This window comes from Equus asinus, chromosome 19, assembly GCF_041296235.1.
Source record: "Equus asinus isolate D_3611 breed Donkey chromosome 19, EquAss-T2T_v2, whole genome shotgun sequence".
In the NCBI taxonomy this organism is placed as follows: domain Eukaryota; kingdom Metazoa; phylum Chordata; class Mammalia; order Perissodactyla; family Equidae; genus Equus; species Equus asinus.
Genome location: NC_091808.1, coordinates 20270164 through 20283604, shown reverse-complemented (window position 1 = coordinate 20283604; position 13441 = coordinate 20270164). Strand labels below are relative to the sequence as shown.

The 13441-nt window shown below is 44.8% G+C and overlaps 1 protein-coding gene across 1 annotated transcript in view; it reads left to right on the top strand.

The window, feature by feature from the left end:
- The window catches only part of ARPC2 (actin related protein 2/3 complex subunit 2), a 31020-nt gene that overhangs the window by 15655 nt on the left and 1924 nt on the right, over positions 1-13441 (top strand). Inside the window, exons 6-10 of the mRNA XM_014852528.3 lie at positions 3513-3699; positions 4345-4438; positions 10302-10428; positions 11952-12052; positions 12368-12468. Coding sequence (XP_014708014.1) covers positions 3513-3699; positions 4345-4438; positions 10302-10428; positions 11952-12052; positions 12368-12468 — 610 coding nt within the window. The remainder of the gene's footprint in view (positions 1-3512; positions 3700-4344; positions 4439-10301; positions 10429-11951; positions 12053-12367; positions 12469-13441) is intronic.

Sequence of the window (13441 nt, the reverse complement as noted above, 5' to 3'; positions counted from 1 at the left end):
ATGTTTCTGTCCCTGGGCCTTCTCTTACACTTCCTGCTAAAGCACAGACAGTGCCAGGTTGCAGACCTGGTGTTCATGCAAGTGCAAAGTGTAAAAATGTGTGAAGGTAGTGTCTCTTCCTTGTTTTCTGTGGGTTTGTCTGGGCGCGTTTGGAAACTCAGCAGCAACCCATACTAGATTTTGACTGTTTTTCATCCTTACTATGTTCTCTTCATCATATCAGAAGCCTTCCTTAAAGTCTGGCTTCAGCTGTAGTTTTATTTAGTTTGTTTTATTTGGCTTCTTAAAACTAGCAAACCCCGACTTTTTTTCTTTTTTTCTTTTTTTTAATCTAATCTTGTAGTCTGTTTGCTTATCTGATTTTCAGGTACCCAAAAGGGAATGATGATTGATAGTATTTCATAGTGGAGTGCCAAAAATGTGCTAAGCACTATCTAGAACAGAGATTTAGATAGCCCGTGCTCTCGATGAGGATAGCTCTGACGAAAAACACAGACCTCACAAATGCTCATGGGAAAAAATTAAATAGTAACAAAGCATAAATGTTTAAGATAGTTGGAAACATGAAATCCATACAGTTCTGGTAAAATTATTCCCATTGGTTGCCTAGAATAGGAAATGATCCTTAGTGATATACAGATATTCTTGCAAAATCATCCATAGGCTTTTTGGCACATGTTAATTGTTTGGTTGTATAATCAAGTGTCCCAGCCTTTTTTGCTGGAATTCGCACTTAGTGTGCTGTAATGAGGCAGAATAGTGTAGTGGTCAGCAGACTTAGATTTCAGTCCCTGTTCTGCCCCATTTGTTGATGACCCGCTGTGCTTCAGGCACTTTAAATACTGTACATCCTTTTAATTCTCCCAAGAGTCTCCCCGTCCCAGCACCCCTTTTTTATAGCTGGAGGAATTGTAGAGGTTAGGCTAGGATTTGGCCCCAGTTCTGTTCAACTCTAAATTGAATTGCCTATACCTCTCTATCATGCTGCATTGCCATGGCTCCTTGCTTCTTTGAACTCCTTTTCTCCTCTAAAGTGAAAATAACCGTATCTGGCCTCCCTGCTTCAAAGAACTCTTGTGGAGATCAAATAAAGGAAGATATTTTAAAACACTGAAAATTTTACAGCATAGACAAGTAAAAGCTACTGGGGAGATATATATACATATATTTAACGTATAATTCACTTTCATATATATTACATAAATCTATGTATATAAATAAAATATATATGTGTATATGTTTTTAGGTTGTCCATACTCTGCCTCTTTCCACAAAGGGTTTGTGATGGCATGTAAGGGGGGGGGGGGTTATTTTATTATCAAGAACTGTCCAGCTGCTGACCACGCCAGCACTTGGCAGGTTAAACTGTCAGAGCAAAATCTATAACTCAGATTATAGCTTGATAGCATATACAACCCTGCATCACAACTGTGTCTGGAACACTAAATTTCGTTTTGTTTTTTTTTTATTGAGTTATTGATAGGTTACAATCTTGTGAAATTTCACTTGTACATTAATGTTTGTCAGTCATGTTGTAAGTGCACCACTTCACCCTTTGGGCCCACCCCCCACCCCACCTTTCCGCTGGTATCCACTAAACTGTTCTTAGTCCATAATTTTAAATTCCTCATATGAGTGGAGTCATACACAGATTATCTTTCTCTCCCTGGCTTATTTCACTTAACATAATTCTCTCAAGGTCCATCCATGTTATTGCAAATGGAATGATTTTGTTCTGTTTTGCAGCTGAGTAGTATTCCATTGTATATATGTACCACATCTTCTTTATCCATTCGTCTGTTGCTGGACACTTAGGTTGCTTCCACGTCTTGGCTATTGTAAACAGTGCTGCAATAAACATTGGGGTGCATAGGACTTTTGGGATTGCTGACTTCAAGCTCTTTGGATAAATACCCAGTAGTGGGATGGCTGGATCGTATGGTAGTTCTATTTTTAATTTTTTGAGGAATCTCCATACTGTTTTCCATAGTGGCTGCACCAGTTTGCATTCCCACCAGCAGTGTATGAGGGTTCCTTTTTCTCCGCAACCTCTCCAACATTTGTTGCTATTAGTTTTAGATATTTTTGTCATTCTAACGGATGTAAGGTGATATCTTAGTGTAGTTTTGATTTGCATTTCCCTGATGATCAGCGATGATGAGCATCTTTTCATGTGCCTATTGGCCATCAGTATATCTTCTTTGGAGAAATGTCTGTTCATGTCTCCAGCCCATTTTTTGATTGGGTTGTTTGATGTTTTGTTGTTGAGTTGCGAGAGTTCTTTATATATTATGGATATTAAGCCTTTGTCAGCTATATGACTTGCAAATATTTTTTCCCAGTTAGTGGGTTGTTTTTTTGTTTCAATCCTGTTTTCATTTGCCTTGAAGAAGCTCTTTAATCTGATGAAGTCCCATTTGTTTATTCTTTCTATTGTGTTTCCCTTCTCTGAGAAGGCATGGTGTCCGAAAAGATCCTTTTAATACTGATGTCAAAGAGTGTACTGCCTACGTTTTCGTCCAGGAGCCTTATGGTTTCAGGTCTCACCTTTAGGTCTTAAATCCAGTTTGAGTTTATTTTAGTGAATGGTGAAAAAGAATGGTCAATTTTCATTCTTTTACATGTGGCTTTCCAGTTTTCCCAGCACCATTTGTTGAAAAGACTTTCTTTTCTCCATTGTAGGCCCTCAGCTCCTTTGTCAAAGATAAGCTGTCCATAGATGTGTGGTTTTATTTCTGGGCTTTCAATTCTGTTCCATTGATCTGTGCGCCTGTTTTTGTACCAGTCCCATGCTGTTTTGATTACTGTAGCTTTGTAGTATGTTTTGAAGTCAGGGATTGTGATGCCTCCCGTTTTGTTCTTTTTTCTCAGGATTGCTTTAGAAATTCGGGGTCTTTTGTTGCCCCATACGAATTTTAGGATTCTTTGTTCTAATTCTGTAAAGAATGTCATTGGGATTCTGATTGGGATGGAGTTGATCTGTAGATTGCTTTAGGTAGAACGGACATTTTAACTATGTTTATTCTTCCAATCCATGTACGTGGAATGTCTTTCCATCTCCTTATGTCGTCATCCAGTTCTCTCAGAAAGGCCTTGTAATTTTCATTATATGGGTCCTTCACTTCCTTAGTTAAATTTACCCCAAGGTATTTTATTCTTTTTGTTGCGATTGTGAATGGTATTGTATTCTTGAGTTCTTTTTCTGTTGGTGGAACACTAAATTTCTAATCAAAGTTCTTGGATTATATGTGACTGCCTCCCATTCCTTATTTGTAATCAATCATCTTTGATATTAATTCAAAATTTTGCATAGCATTTGTTAGTTAGCTATATATATTTGCAGTGATTTTTACAAGAATTAAGATTTTATTTCACCTCATTTGCCCTAGAGGTGGATGGGAGTGGACGACATTCTCCCTGGGTTAAAAGGACGAACACAGACAAAGTTAAATGTCATTAGGACCTGAAAAGTTGTTTTTAATGTAACTCCTGGGTGTTTTTTTCCCCTCCAGGATACAATGTCTCTTTGCTATACGACCTTGAAAATCTGCCTGCCTCCAAGGATTCCATTGTGCATCAGGCTGGCATGTTGAAACGAAACTGTTTTGCCTCTGTCTTCGAGAAGTACTTCCAATTCCAAGAAGAGGGCAAGGAAGGAGAGAACAGGGCAGTTATCCATTATAGAGATGATGAGACCATGTGAGTATAGAATTTGGTCCTGAAGTCTGGGTGGGGCTGTCACACGCTTACTGAAAGACACACAGCTAAGTCAATCCTTAAACTCTTTTATGTGACTCTCCCTGACATGTCTCTCTCATAAAATTCTTTAAGCCAGGATGTAGATGATTTGGGGTAGGTGTGAAGGGTCACTTCTAGTCTCCAGATATTGAAAGTTGGTGAAAGATGAAAAGAGAATCCAGTGCTTTCCTTTAAGGCATCACTATTCTGAATCCCCTTCTGTAATATAGCCTTGATAATAATAAGGCAGACGGTGACCACAGGTTCTGTGTTATTGCAAGTCTTAGATCATCTGCATACTGTAAATCTCATATAAAGAAATAAATTTTTAAAAGTGGAGTTCTGAGAATCACTAACTCTGGGTTCCGTGTCATTCTGTATAGACAATTGATAACATCTGCTGTGAGTGATCTTCATCTCCTGCCTCTCTTAGGGCGTGCATTTGTTAGACTTTGTTGGCCATAAACACTTAATCTCACTTGACACGCCTTGTTTTATGAATTAGGACATTTATGACTTTACCCTCCTGTTTCACTTGCAGATCAAATTCTTAATAAAACCCCGTTCTGATTCTGTACTTACTGTCATGGGTTTTGTTCCCCTCAGGTATGTTGAGTCTAAAAAGGACAGAGTCACAGTAGTCTTCAGCACGGTGTTTAAGGATGACGACGATGTGGTCATTGGAAAGGTCTTCATGCAGGTATGGAGTGGACATCTTGAGGGGGAAGCATGGTGTGATGATTTATACTTTGGGACCAAAACACGCCATAAGCAGAGAAAAGAGATTGGCAGCTGTGTTGGTGCTGGAGCTTGTCAGAGACTTAATTAAACAGCCTCCCCAGACCCACTGAATGTGTTCGTTGGTGGTGGTGGTTTCAGCCTTTTGCAGGACTGGACTAGAGGGTGACCTGAGTGTTAAACACACTAACAACGTGACTGAATCTGAAGCATCCTGCCTGCCATGCGGTCTCTATTTAAAGCTTGGTCACGGTTCCTGCCCTCTTGTGTTTGCTCAGGTTTCCAGCACGGTCTGTTCTTGCCTTGGTTTAGTCCTAAAGTCTTTTCAGAATAGAGTCTACAGGAACTTCTTAAGTAGTAGATAATGCACTCACAGGGCGGAGTTGTTTAACTGGCAGTGAAGAGCTTCAGCCTGTGCTTGACCGCGGTCACCTCAGAAGCGGCTCCTCTGCCAGGGAGAGCAGTGGGGGGCAGCAGGACAGTTTGTGATTGGAATTCTGGGGCAGCTGGACTCAGGGCTGATACAGCACACCCATTGTGGCTTTGTCATGCTGTCTGCTAACTAGTTGCTGTCTCTAGGACATGAGAGCTCGTCGGTGAGGTGGAATCCAGGCTGGTTTCTTCTGAGATGGCTCAGCATTCGAAATCTAGTATAGTCCTTAAATTTTCAAAAAACTTTTGTACGTTCATTCTGTTCCTTGGCAGGGTAATGAGATTTAAAAATTCTGGGACAATCTTTTTTGCCAAGTAGAATTGAAACATAGTTGTGCTTAATATAATGAGGATACTTTGTGTGTAGCCTTTCCAAGTGGCTAGGGAAATCTTCAGAAACAGTATCCCCAATTTGATCTATCTCTAGTGGCTTTTTGTGTTTAGGCTCATTAATCAGAAACTCTAATTTTAGAGTCCGTATGCAGAAAAATTGGAATATTGACACTTCCAGCGTTTGAAAGTACTAAACTTTATACTCTCTAAAGTGTGTGTGTGAATACATAGATATAGAGAGAGAGAGAGAGATAGTGGGTCCTAAATGTAAGCCTCTAGACAGGCATTTCATGTGTTTTTATAGAGAATTGACAAGGGAATTAAATTCAGTAGCTCAGAAATTGGGCTAAATCCAGACTGACGGACTAATTTTAAAAGCATTAAAGTATATATTTAGATTTGGCTGGTTTGTTACCAGTCTTGTTCCATTTTATTCTAAGCGACATCTTAACTTATTTTTATACTTTAAACAGATATTATCTTGGAGAATTTACTGGAGATTTGCTCCTCAGGAGAATTTTGCGTATTCCTTTTCGCCTGTGAAATTAAACTCCTCCCTCACAGTCCGTGTGGTAGGGCGCTTGTCTAAAAGGGTGGACAGAGTCTCTGCATTTTTGCACTGACAGTATCTCCAGTGAGTGACTGGCCTGACACCACGCAGGCCCAGCTGTTGTCTAGGAATGTGAGAAGGCTGTGCTCAGGAAGCCATCTGCCCTGCCTCCTCTCCAAATTCCAAGGCGAGGGTAATTTATTTGAAATGACCATAGAAACCTGGACATAGTTTGCTGGGTTTTCTCCCCCAAATAAATCATCAGAACATTTTCCTCGGCCTAGGTAAATTGCTAGGAGAAAGGAGAGCAGTGGATGTCTAGCACACAACGTTGTGACCCAGGGACCCTGATTGAAGTTCCTCATGACCACTAATCTGCTTGCTGTGGGCCTCTGGGTTTTGCCATGCCAGCATGCACCTCCAGCGTGGTCAGAACACGATTCCTGCTTTTGTCATTTGGCAGGCAGACGCCGAGGGGTGCTTACTGCCTCTAGGAAGCAGATGGGAGTTCCATTCCCCACTCACGTGGATGGGCTAGTGCTCGGCTTTGGTGCGTTATCTTTGTAGGCATGCAAGCTTAGCACTAAAGTCTGGTAGACATCATCATTTCATCGCTCGTTCTGTGAAAAGCAGCAGGGACAAGTTACGCCCAGGACCTAAGAAACGTTAAGTGGGAACCACAGGTTTCTTTATGTTCAGGGACATGACACACACAATCTGCCTCTTAGGCAATTGTGAAGGTGTTATTTTGAAGACCCTTTCTACCTATATACATATGTGGTTATAGCTATAGGATTTTTTTTTTTTTGAGGGAGATTAGCCCTCAGCTAACATCCGTGCCCATCTTCCTCTACTTTATATGTGGGACACCTACCACAGCATGGCTTGATGAGCAGTACGTAGGTCCACACCTGGGGTCTGAACTGGTGAACCCCAGGCTGCCAAAGCAGAACGTGCAAACTTAACTGCTGCGCCACCGGGCCGGCCCCTAGGATATTGATTTTTTAATATATTAATTATTTTTCCACCAACCATTAGAAGCCAGTGGGAACACTGAGTCCTGTTCAGTAATTTTGGTAGGTACTGCCAAACTCTCCTCCACAAAGGGTGTACCATTTGCCCTCCCACCTGTGGTGCGTGGGAATGCTCATTTCCCCAGAGTGTGTTGTCGGGCTTTTGGATTTCCGCCAATCTGATAGGTTAAAATGGTATCTGCGTTTTCTTATGAGCAAGGTCAAAACATCTTTTCTTGTGTTGAAGGCTATTTGTTTTTGTTTTCCTGTGGGCTGTCTCTTTCTGTCTTTTACCCGTTTCTATTGGGTTATTGATCTTCTCGATTTCTGTATATACTAGGGAGCTAAGCCCTTTGTTAAAAGAGTTGCAAATATTTTTTCTACTTTGGCACTAGACTTTGTGGCTTTGAGTGTTTTCCCATGCAGAAGTTTATTTTCATGTAGTTAAATTGATCAGTCTTCTCTTTTATGGCTTCTAAATTTTGAGTCAGTTTAAAACTCATTCCCTACTCCAAGGTTATGAAGAACTTTCCCTGTATTATTTTTATGGTGTTTTTACAGTTTCGTATTTTACACATAAATCTTTTTCTCTATTCGGAGTTTCTCCTGGTTAAGGTATAAAAGATGTATCCTTTTTTTTCCTAAATGGCTACCCACTTGTCCCAGTAGCAGTTATTTAAAAATCCCTGTTCATACCGCTCATTTAAGGTGCTACCTTCATCATACACTAAATTTCTCTGTCTGTTTGGATTTATTTTGAACTTCCTATGATGTTGTACTTTGAAGGAAGAGAGAAGTAGCATTGTGATGCAGGATTGTTGAGACGCATGTAACAAAGACATGGAAGAAAACGGAAGGCCATTTGGGTTGGTTGGTTGGCTGGTTTTTAAGTGTTATTTAAGAGAGAGAAACAACGGATAAAGGGCTAAAGGATGGTCCCAAACCAGAGGTATGTTATTAACCAAGTCTGAAATTTGGTTATTTTCCACGTACAGAATTGCTGAAACTAATAAATCCCCACAGGTTTACAAATACCCCATCTGGTTGTGAACACACATGTACCAGTGAATTGGAGCCTTCGAGATGCTTAACACAAGAAAACGCCAGCAGACAGTTATTATCTGTTCTCTTTTCTCCCCTGGGGCTAAAGACTTAAAACCAATAGAAGTTAGAAAACTTCCCAACCCCTATTCAGGGTGAAGGGTGTTTGCTAGAGAGGGGCAATCTCAGAAGCTTTGCTTTAGGAATTTCCATTTTGAATGACCTAGACTTCTTCCCTACCTCCCCAGATAGTTTTCCTATGGGGAATAAGATGTGTTTGAAAGGGCGCTAACCTAACCCAGCAGTGTTCATTTTGTGTCCCCTGACCTTTAGAAGCCAAGCCGTGCTGGCTGGGAGGCAGGGTGGGGAGGCAGGGAGGTCAAACCGGGCAGTGTTGCCTTTCCTTGCTGCTTCTTTCCTTAGGGCTTGCTCATCAGTGTGTACTCTCTTATCTGCAAATGGAAGCGTAGTCCTACTCCGTCCTTCCCAGTGAGATGGCGCTGAGTCAGCTTGGGTAGAAGTGCTTTCTTTAATTCCGCAAGCCTTGTGCTGGACACCTCTTTGGGGTTTTTTTGTTGTTTTGGTTTTTTTGAGGAAGATTAGCCCTGCAGTAACTGCTGCCAATCCTCCTCTTTTTGCTGAGGAAACCTGGCCCTGAGCTAACATCCGTGCCCATCTTCCTCCACTTTATATGTAGGACGCCTGCCACAGCATGGCTTGCCAAGCGGTGCCCTGTCCGCACCTGGGATCCGAACTAGCGAACCCCAGGCTGCCGAAGTGGAACGTGTGCACTTAACCACTGTGCCACCGGGCTGGCCCCTGGACACCTCTTTGAAGGACAGAGGAATAGATACAGAGACGGATAAAGCAGGATCTTTGGCTCAAGGAGCTCACAGCCTGGTAGGGAAGGCAGATGCGTTAATGAATAGTAAAGTGTCACAGTAGAGGTTTGTAGAAAAGCCATGGCAACTCCAACAAGAGAGCACTCCAACAAGAGAGCAGCCCGCTGCCCCGGCCTGTGGAGATGGCGTTACAGAAGGGGTCGTATTTGAACAGCAGCCGCAGAACATTGCAGGCTGAATGGCTGTGTAGACGGGTCTTAGGCCTTGTAGAACTCAGAGGCCTTGGAAAGCCCTTGGTTTCTTCTGCCATCACTCAGTGACTTTGGATCATCTGGCTTTACTGGCAAATCTCGTTCTGTTTTTGTAGATCTGGGTTGAGATGGGGATGCCTTCTATCACATGTCTCTTTACACAGGAATGTATGGATTGGAAAAGTTTGAGGTTTAGAGAGTAGAACATGGAAGGAATGGCCTGGTTTTTAATCCTCCGTCGTTTTTCTGTAGTTTGATGAGGATGGATACATTTTGTTAAGGGCGATGAGCTCTTATGCAGAGTAGTGGTTATTTATTTCAGAGCCATTCAAGAGCCAGAATTAAAAACTAGACTGTCAGTTCTCATGTTACATGGTCCCCTTTTTTTAATGAACACTAACGCAGCTCAGCTTCTTTAGCTCCGTTGTCCTCTGCCACCAAGAAAGGCTTAAATTTGGTCTAAAGTTCTGATTGATGAATTCTAAGTAGCAACAGGATCTAAGACATTTCAGTGAAGGAAGACTCATGCAAAGGCCCGGAGCCCAGAGAAAGTGTGGTATTCGTGAAACTGGACAAGGTGGAGGTGGAATGAGGGGAGTGATGAAAAATGGGTCATCTTGTAAGGGGCTTTATATCTAAAGACAGGAGTTAAGACTTCATCTGAGAGGCCGGCCCCATAGCTGAGTGGTTAAGTTCGCGCACTCTGCCTCGGCGGCCAGGGCTTCACTGGTTCGGATCCTGGGCGCAGACATGGTCACCACTCATCAAGCCACGCTGAGGTGGCGTCCCACATTCCACAACTAAAAATACACAACTGTGTACCAGGGACTTTGGGGAGAAAAAGGGAAAATAAAATCTTTAAAAAAAAAAAAAGAGAGACTTCATCTGAAAGTCATAACCAAACTAAAGCTTGGATTCCACTTACCTCGAAATTTTAAAGATTTCCTGAAAAATATAACTTCTTTTCACATTAAATCAAAAGGAACTAATAAGCAATAGTCCTTATCCTAAATGTAATGTGGCTCTCCCAGTGCTCTGCAGTTGGTTGTGTGTTTAGTCTCGGGTGTCATTTTACCCCTGTGCTGTTCCAGAACAAGAGAGAGGGAAGGGGAGTGATGGTGCTTGACATCGCATTTTGAAGCTCAGACTTGTCAAGTGCGTTGTCGTAGCTCCTTTTGGAATCTGAAGTGTGTCAATAGCAGCCAGCACTTGTAATGTTTCCTGTTAGGTGCAGTTTATTTTTAGACATCTGCTGGTCCCCGGGCTACAAAGGTCGTACCCCACAGGGCAAACCCCATAGCAAAAGTTGCTATTCATCTTACACCAGATTCTCTTCCGGTTGTTTGTTGCTTCATCCTGGCAGGAGTTCAAAGAAGGACGCAGAGCCAGCCACACAGCCCCACAGGTCCTCTTTAGCCACAGGGAACCTCCTCTGGAGCTGAAGGACACCGACGCTGCCGTGGGTGACAACATCGGCTATATTACCTTCGGTAAGCGGGGCAGGGCTGCCACGTTCACGCGTTCATATTGCAGATTGCGAGTCTGGAAGGACCTTTGTTCATATGGTAAGGGGGGCAAAAGCAGGCATGCTAAGTTGTTTTTACTGCCATTGCCGTGACTGTAGGAGGGGTGTCACGGGACTCTAATTACAGGTCGTGTGCTATTTTTGTACAGTAATCATTTCCCGTTTTTCTTAATCCTACTGAAGAAAGGGTAGCCTCAGACGCCCAGTGGTGAGGGTTGGGAGCACGTAGGGTCGCTAAGCAGCTGGGTGGAGATGCTCTGTCCTTTGGCATTTCTTGGTTTTCTGCTTATTAAGCCCAGGCTCCAGCCGTGATTCACTTATTCCACTTTTCCACTGAAGAAGTTCCAGTCTGCCTGCCTCACGGTTACTTCAGCCTAGTGAGCTGGCTCATTATCGAGCTGACAGTTGGGAATAACAGCTCATTCACACAGGGCACCTGATTTCGCTGAAATGTCTCCTTATGTGAGGTTCTGTTTGATTCACCTCAGTGTTAAGATGTACCTGTTATATTGGTGATGAGCGACTTGATTTACCATATTTCATGAAGTTTAAGCTGCACCTTTTTTTTCACATTATTATCTTTCGGTTGGGATGCAGCTTACAATTCATGGCATGTCACAGTTTAATTGGCAGCATTTCTCTCTTTACGGTGCATAAACTAATGGTAAACTTATAGTCAGTAGCCTCTTAGATTCTGTGCAGTGTAGTGGTCTCCTGGCCTGGTGCTCATTTCTCTTCAGGGCACATTGACACAGGGCTCCCACCCTTTCTTAGGAAGCATTCCTTTTGATTTCAGCAAAACTTCGTACTCAGAGCATTTTAGCTGGCAGTCAGAGTGCTGGGTAGAGTAGGTGCAGAAGGGAGAGGGGATTCCGGAAGCCAAGGAGGGGTGCAGGCCTGCCCAAGGGTACAGGCTGCATGGCGCACAGTCTCCAGGGCTCGCGAGGGCTGTCTCCGCCGCCCTGGCTGGGCAGCTCCTCCTGCCTGTCCTCGTCACGAAGCTGTAGGCCTTACGCCCTGGTGCTTGGTGTCTACCCTAGACTGCGGGGCCTCTCTGGAGTCTCGTCTCTCTGAAGGATGGCTCCTCTTCAGTCCAAGGACCAGGGCAGACAGGCTTTGTATCCTAATCCCAATTGCTTAAGGTGAAGCGTTCTCTCCAAGGTCCACCCAGGTGGCTGAGTGTCTCCTCCCAGAGAGAGTGCTGACTGCAGGCAGGGGCTGGGAGGTGTGTGGCTAACAGGGAATAGATTTCAGAACGGTTCCCACCACGCTCTCCTCCGTCGTTCTTGAGGTCCCTCATTTGCTCTCACTGGCACCTGCTGTGGTCATGGTGTCTATTCTTGCCTCTTCTCGAGGAGAAAACCCTGACAAAGCCTGGGCAGAATGAAACAAGTGGATTGTACTTAAGCAGGGAGAGAGTGGGGTTGACTTCCTGCCCTCTGGCAGTGGTGTTACACCCTGACGCCTCGGCTATGTCCCCACCCACAGTGCTGTTCCCTCGCCACACCAACGCCAGCGCTCGAGACAACACCATCAACCTGATCCACACGTTTCGGGACTACCTGCACTACCACATCAAGTGCTCTAAGGTGAGGGGCCCAGCATCCCCAGCCGTGTGCTCTGGCTCGTTCTCGCCACTAGCGCTGGTAACGTAAAAAGTTGTTCCTGTAGTCCAGGCTGCTGCTATGAACTCTAAGTAGGTGGTTCTAGAAGCTTCGAGACATCATGGCCTTTTGTCATGTCTCCCCACTCTCTCCCTCAGCGAGGAGACGAATATGTTTCCGGAAGGGCTTGTCCTCCCGCTTTACCAGGGCATGTGTTCCGTCCTAATAACCTCTCCTGATGAAGGCAAAGCTGTCTTTCTGATCCCGACTCCACTTCAGCCCCACTGTGTTTTCCCTCAGGCCTATATTCACACCCGGATGCGGGCAAAAACCTCCGACTTCCTCAAGGTGCTGAACCGTGCACGCCCAGATGCGGAAAAGAAAGAAATGAGAACAATCACGTGAGTGGGGCGGGGGGCCGGGGGGGGCGGGGTCCCTTCATACCCTGAGCTCAGCAAGGAGGAGGGCCAGGTGCGGGCTGGGCTGCAGTACCTGACAGAGTAAAGATGGAGGAAGAGGTCACACTGCCGAGGGGCCGGGCTGGGTCCCCTTGTTTCCACATCTTTGTGAGCGAGCAGAATGGCAGCTAGGAAGAAGGCAGAGGGACCTTTTTGCCAAGATAAACTGTGGTCTCTTTGGGCCTAAGTTGAGAGGTCAGTCTTGTCCTTCTCAAGAATTCCATGGAGTAATTTGCCTGAGGACATTTAATTGCATAAATGGGCCTAGAACCACCCATAAATTCTTTCTCTGGTGCGCCTGTCAGCAGGAATTTTGCATGGAGAGGAAGTGGTCCCCGTCGGTATGGAAATGAGGAGCAGAGCTCTCCGGCCTCACTGGGGTGCTTCGAGGGAGGGCCGGCATGGGAGGAGCCTCGGGAGTTAGGTCTTCATGCAGGGTGCCAGCTCTGGGCTCCCCTCTGGTGGAGCAGGGCCATCCTGACTCCAGAGAGGGTGGAGTGTTTGTCTGCTGTCTGTCATGCCCGTTGCATTGAAGCCTGGAGATGAGCTTGGCCTCCCCACTCGGCTCACAGCCAGTTTTTTGCCAACACCCAGTACTCTTGGGGGTGACCTTTGGTGGGTGTGGTGTGCACAGGGCTTCAGGCTCCCTCCCCTGGCATCTGAGGCCTCTTCCACCAAGTGTGTTTCTGCTGTCGTGTGACAGGACGAGAGAGGTGCCTGGCTCTTTGTTCCTGAACAGAGGGTTTTCAATCTCAGAAACCTCAGAGCAGAGCAGCTGAAGTCAGACTTCCTTAGGCACAGGCTGTAGAGACGACCCGCTCTCATTCAGAGGTTGGCACCGAGGCCTTTCTCTGGAGGAGTTCTGCCTGCCGCCCAGAGCCTGCGGAGTGGGATTCAGACAGAACTGGCCCCTCTG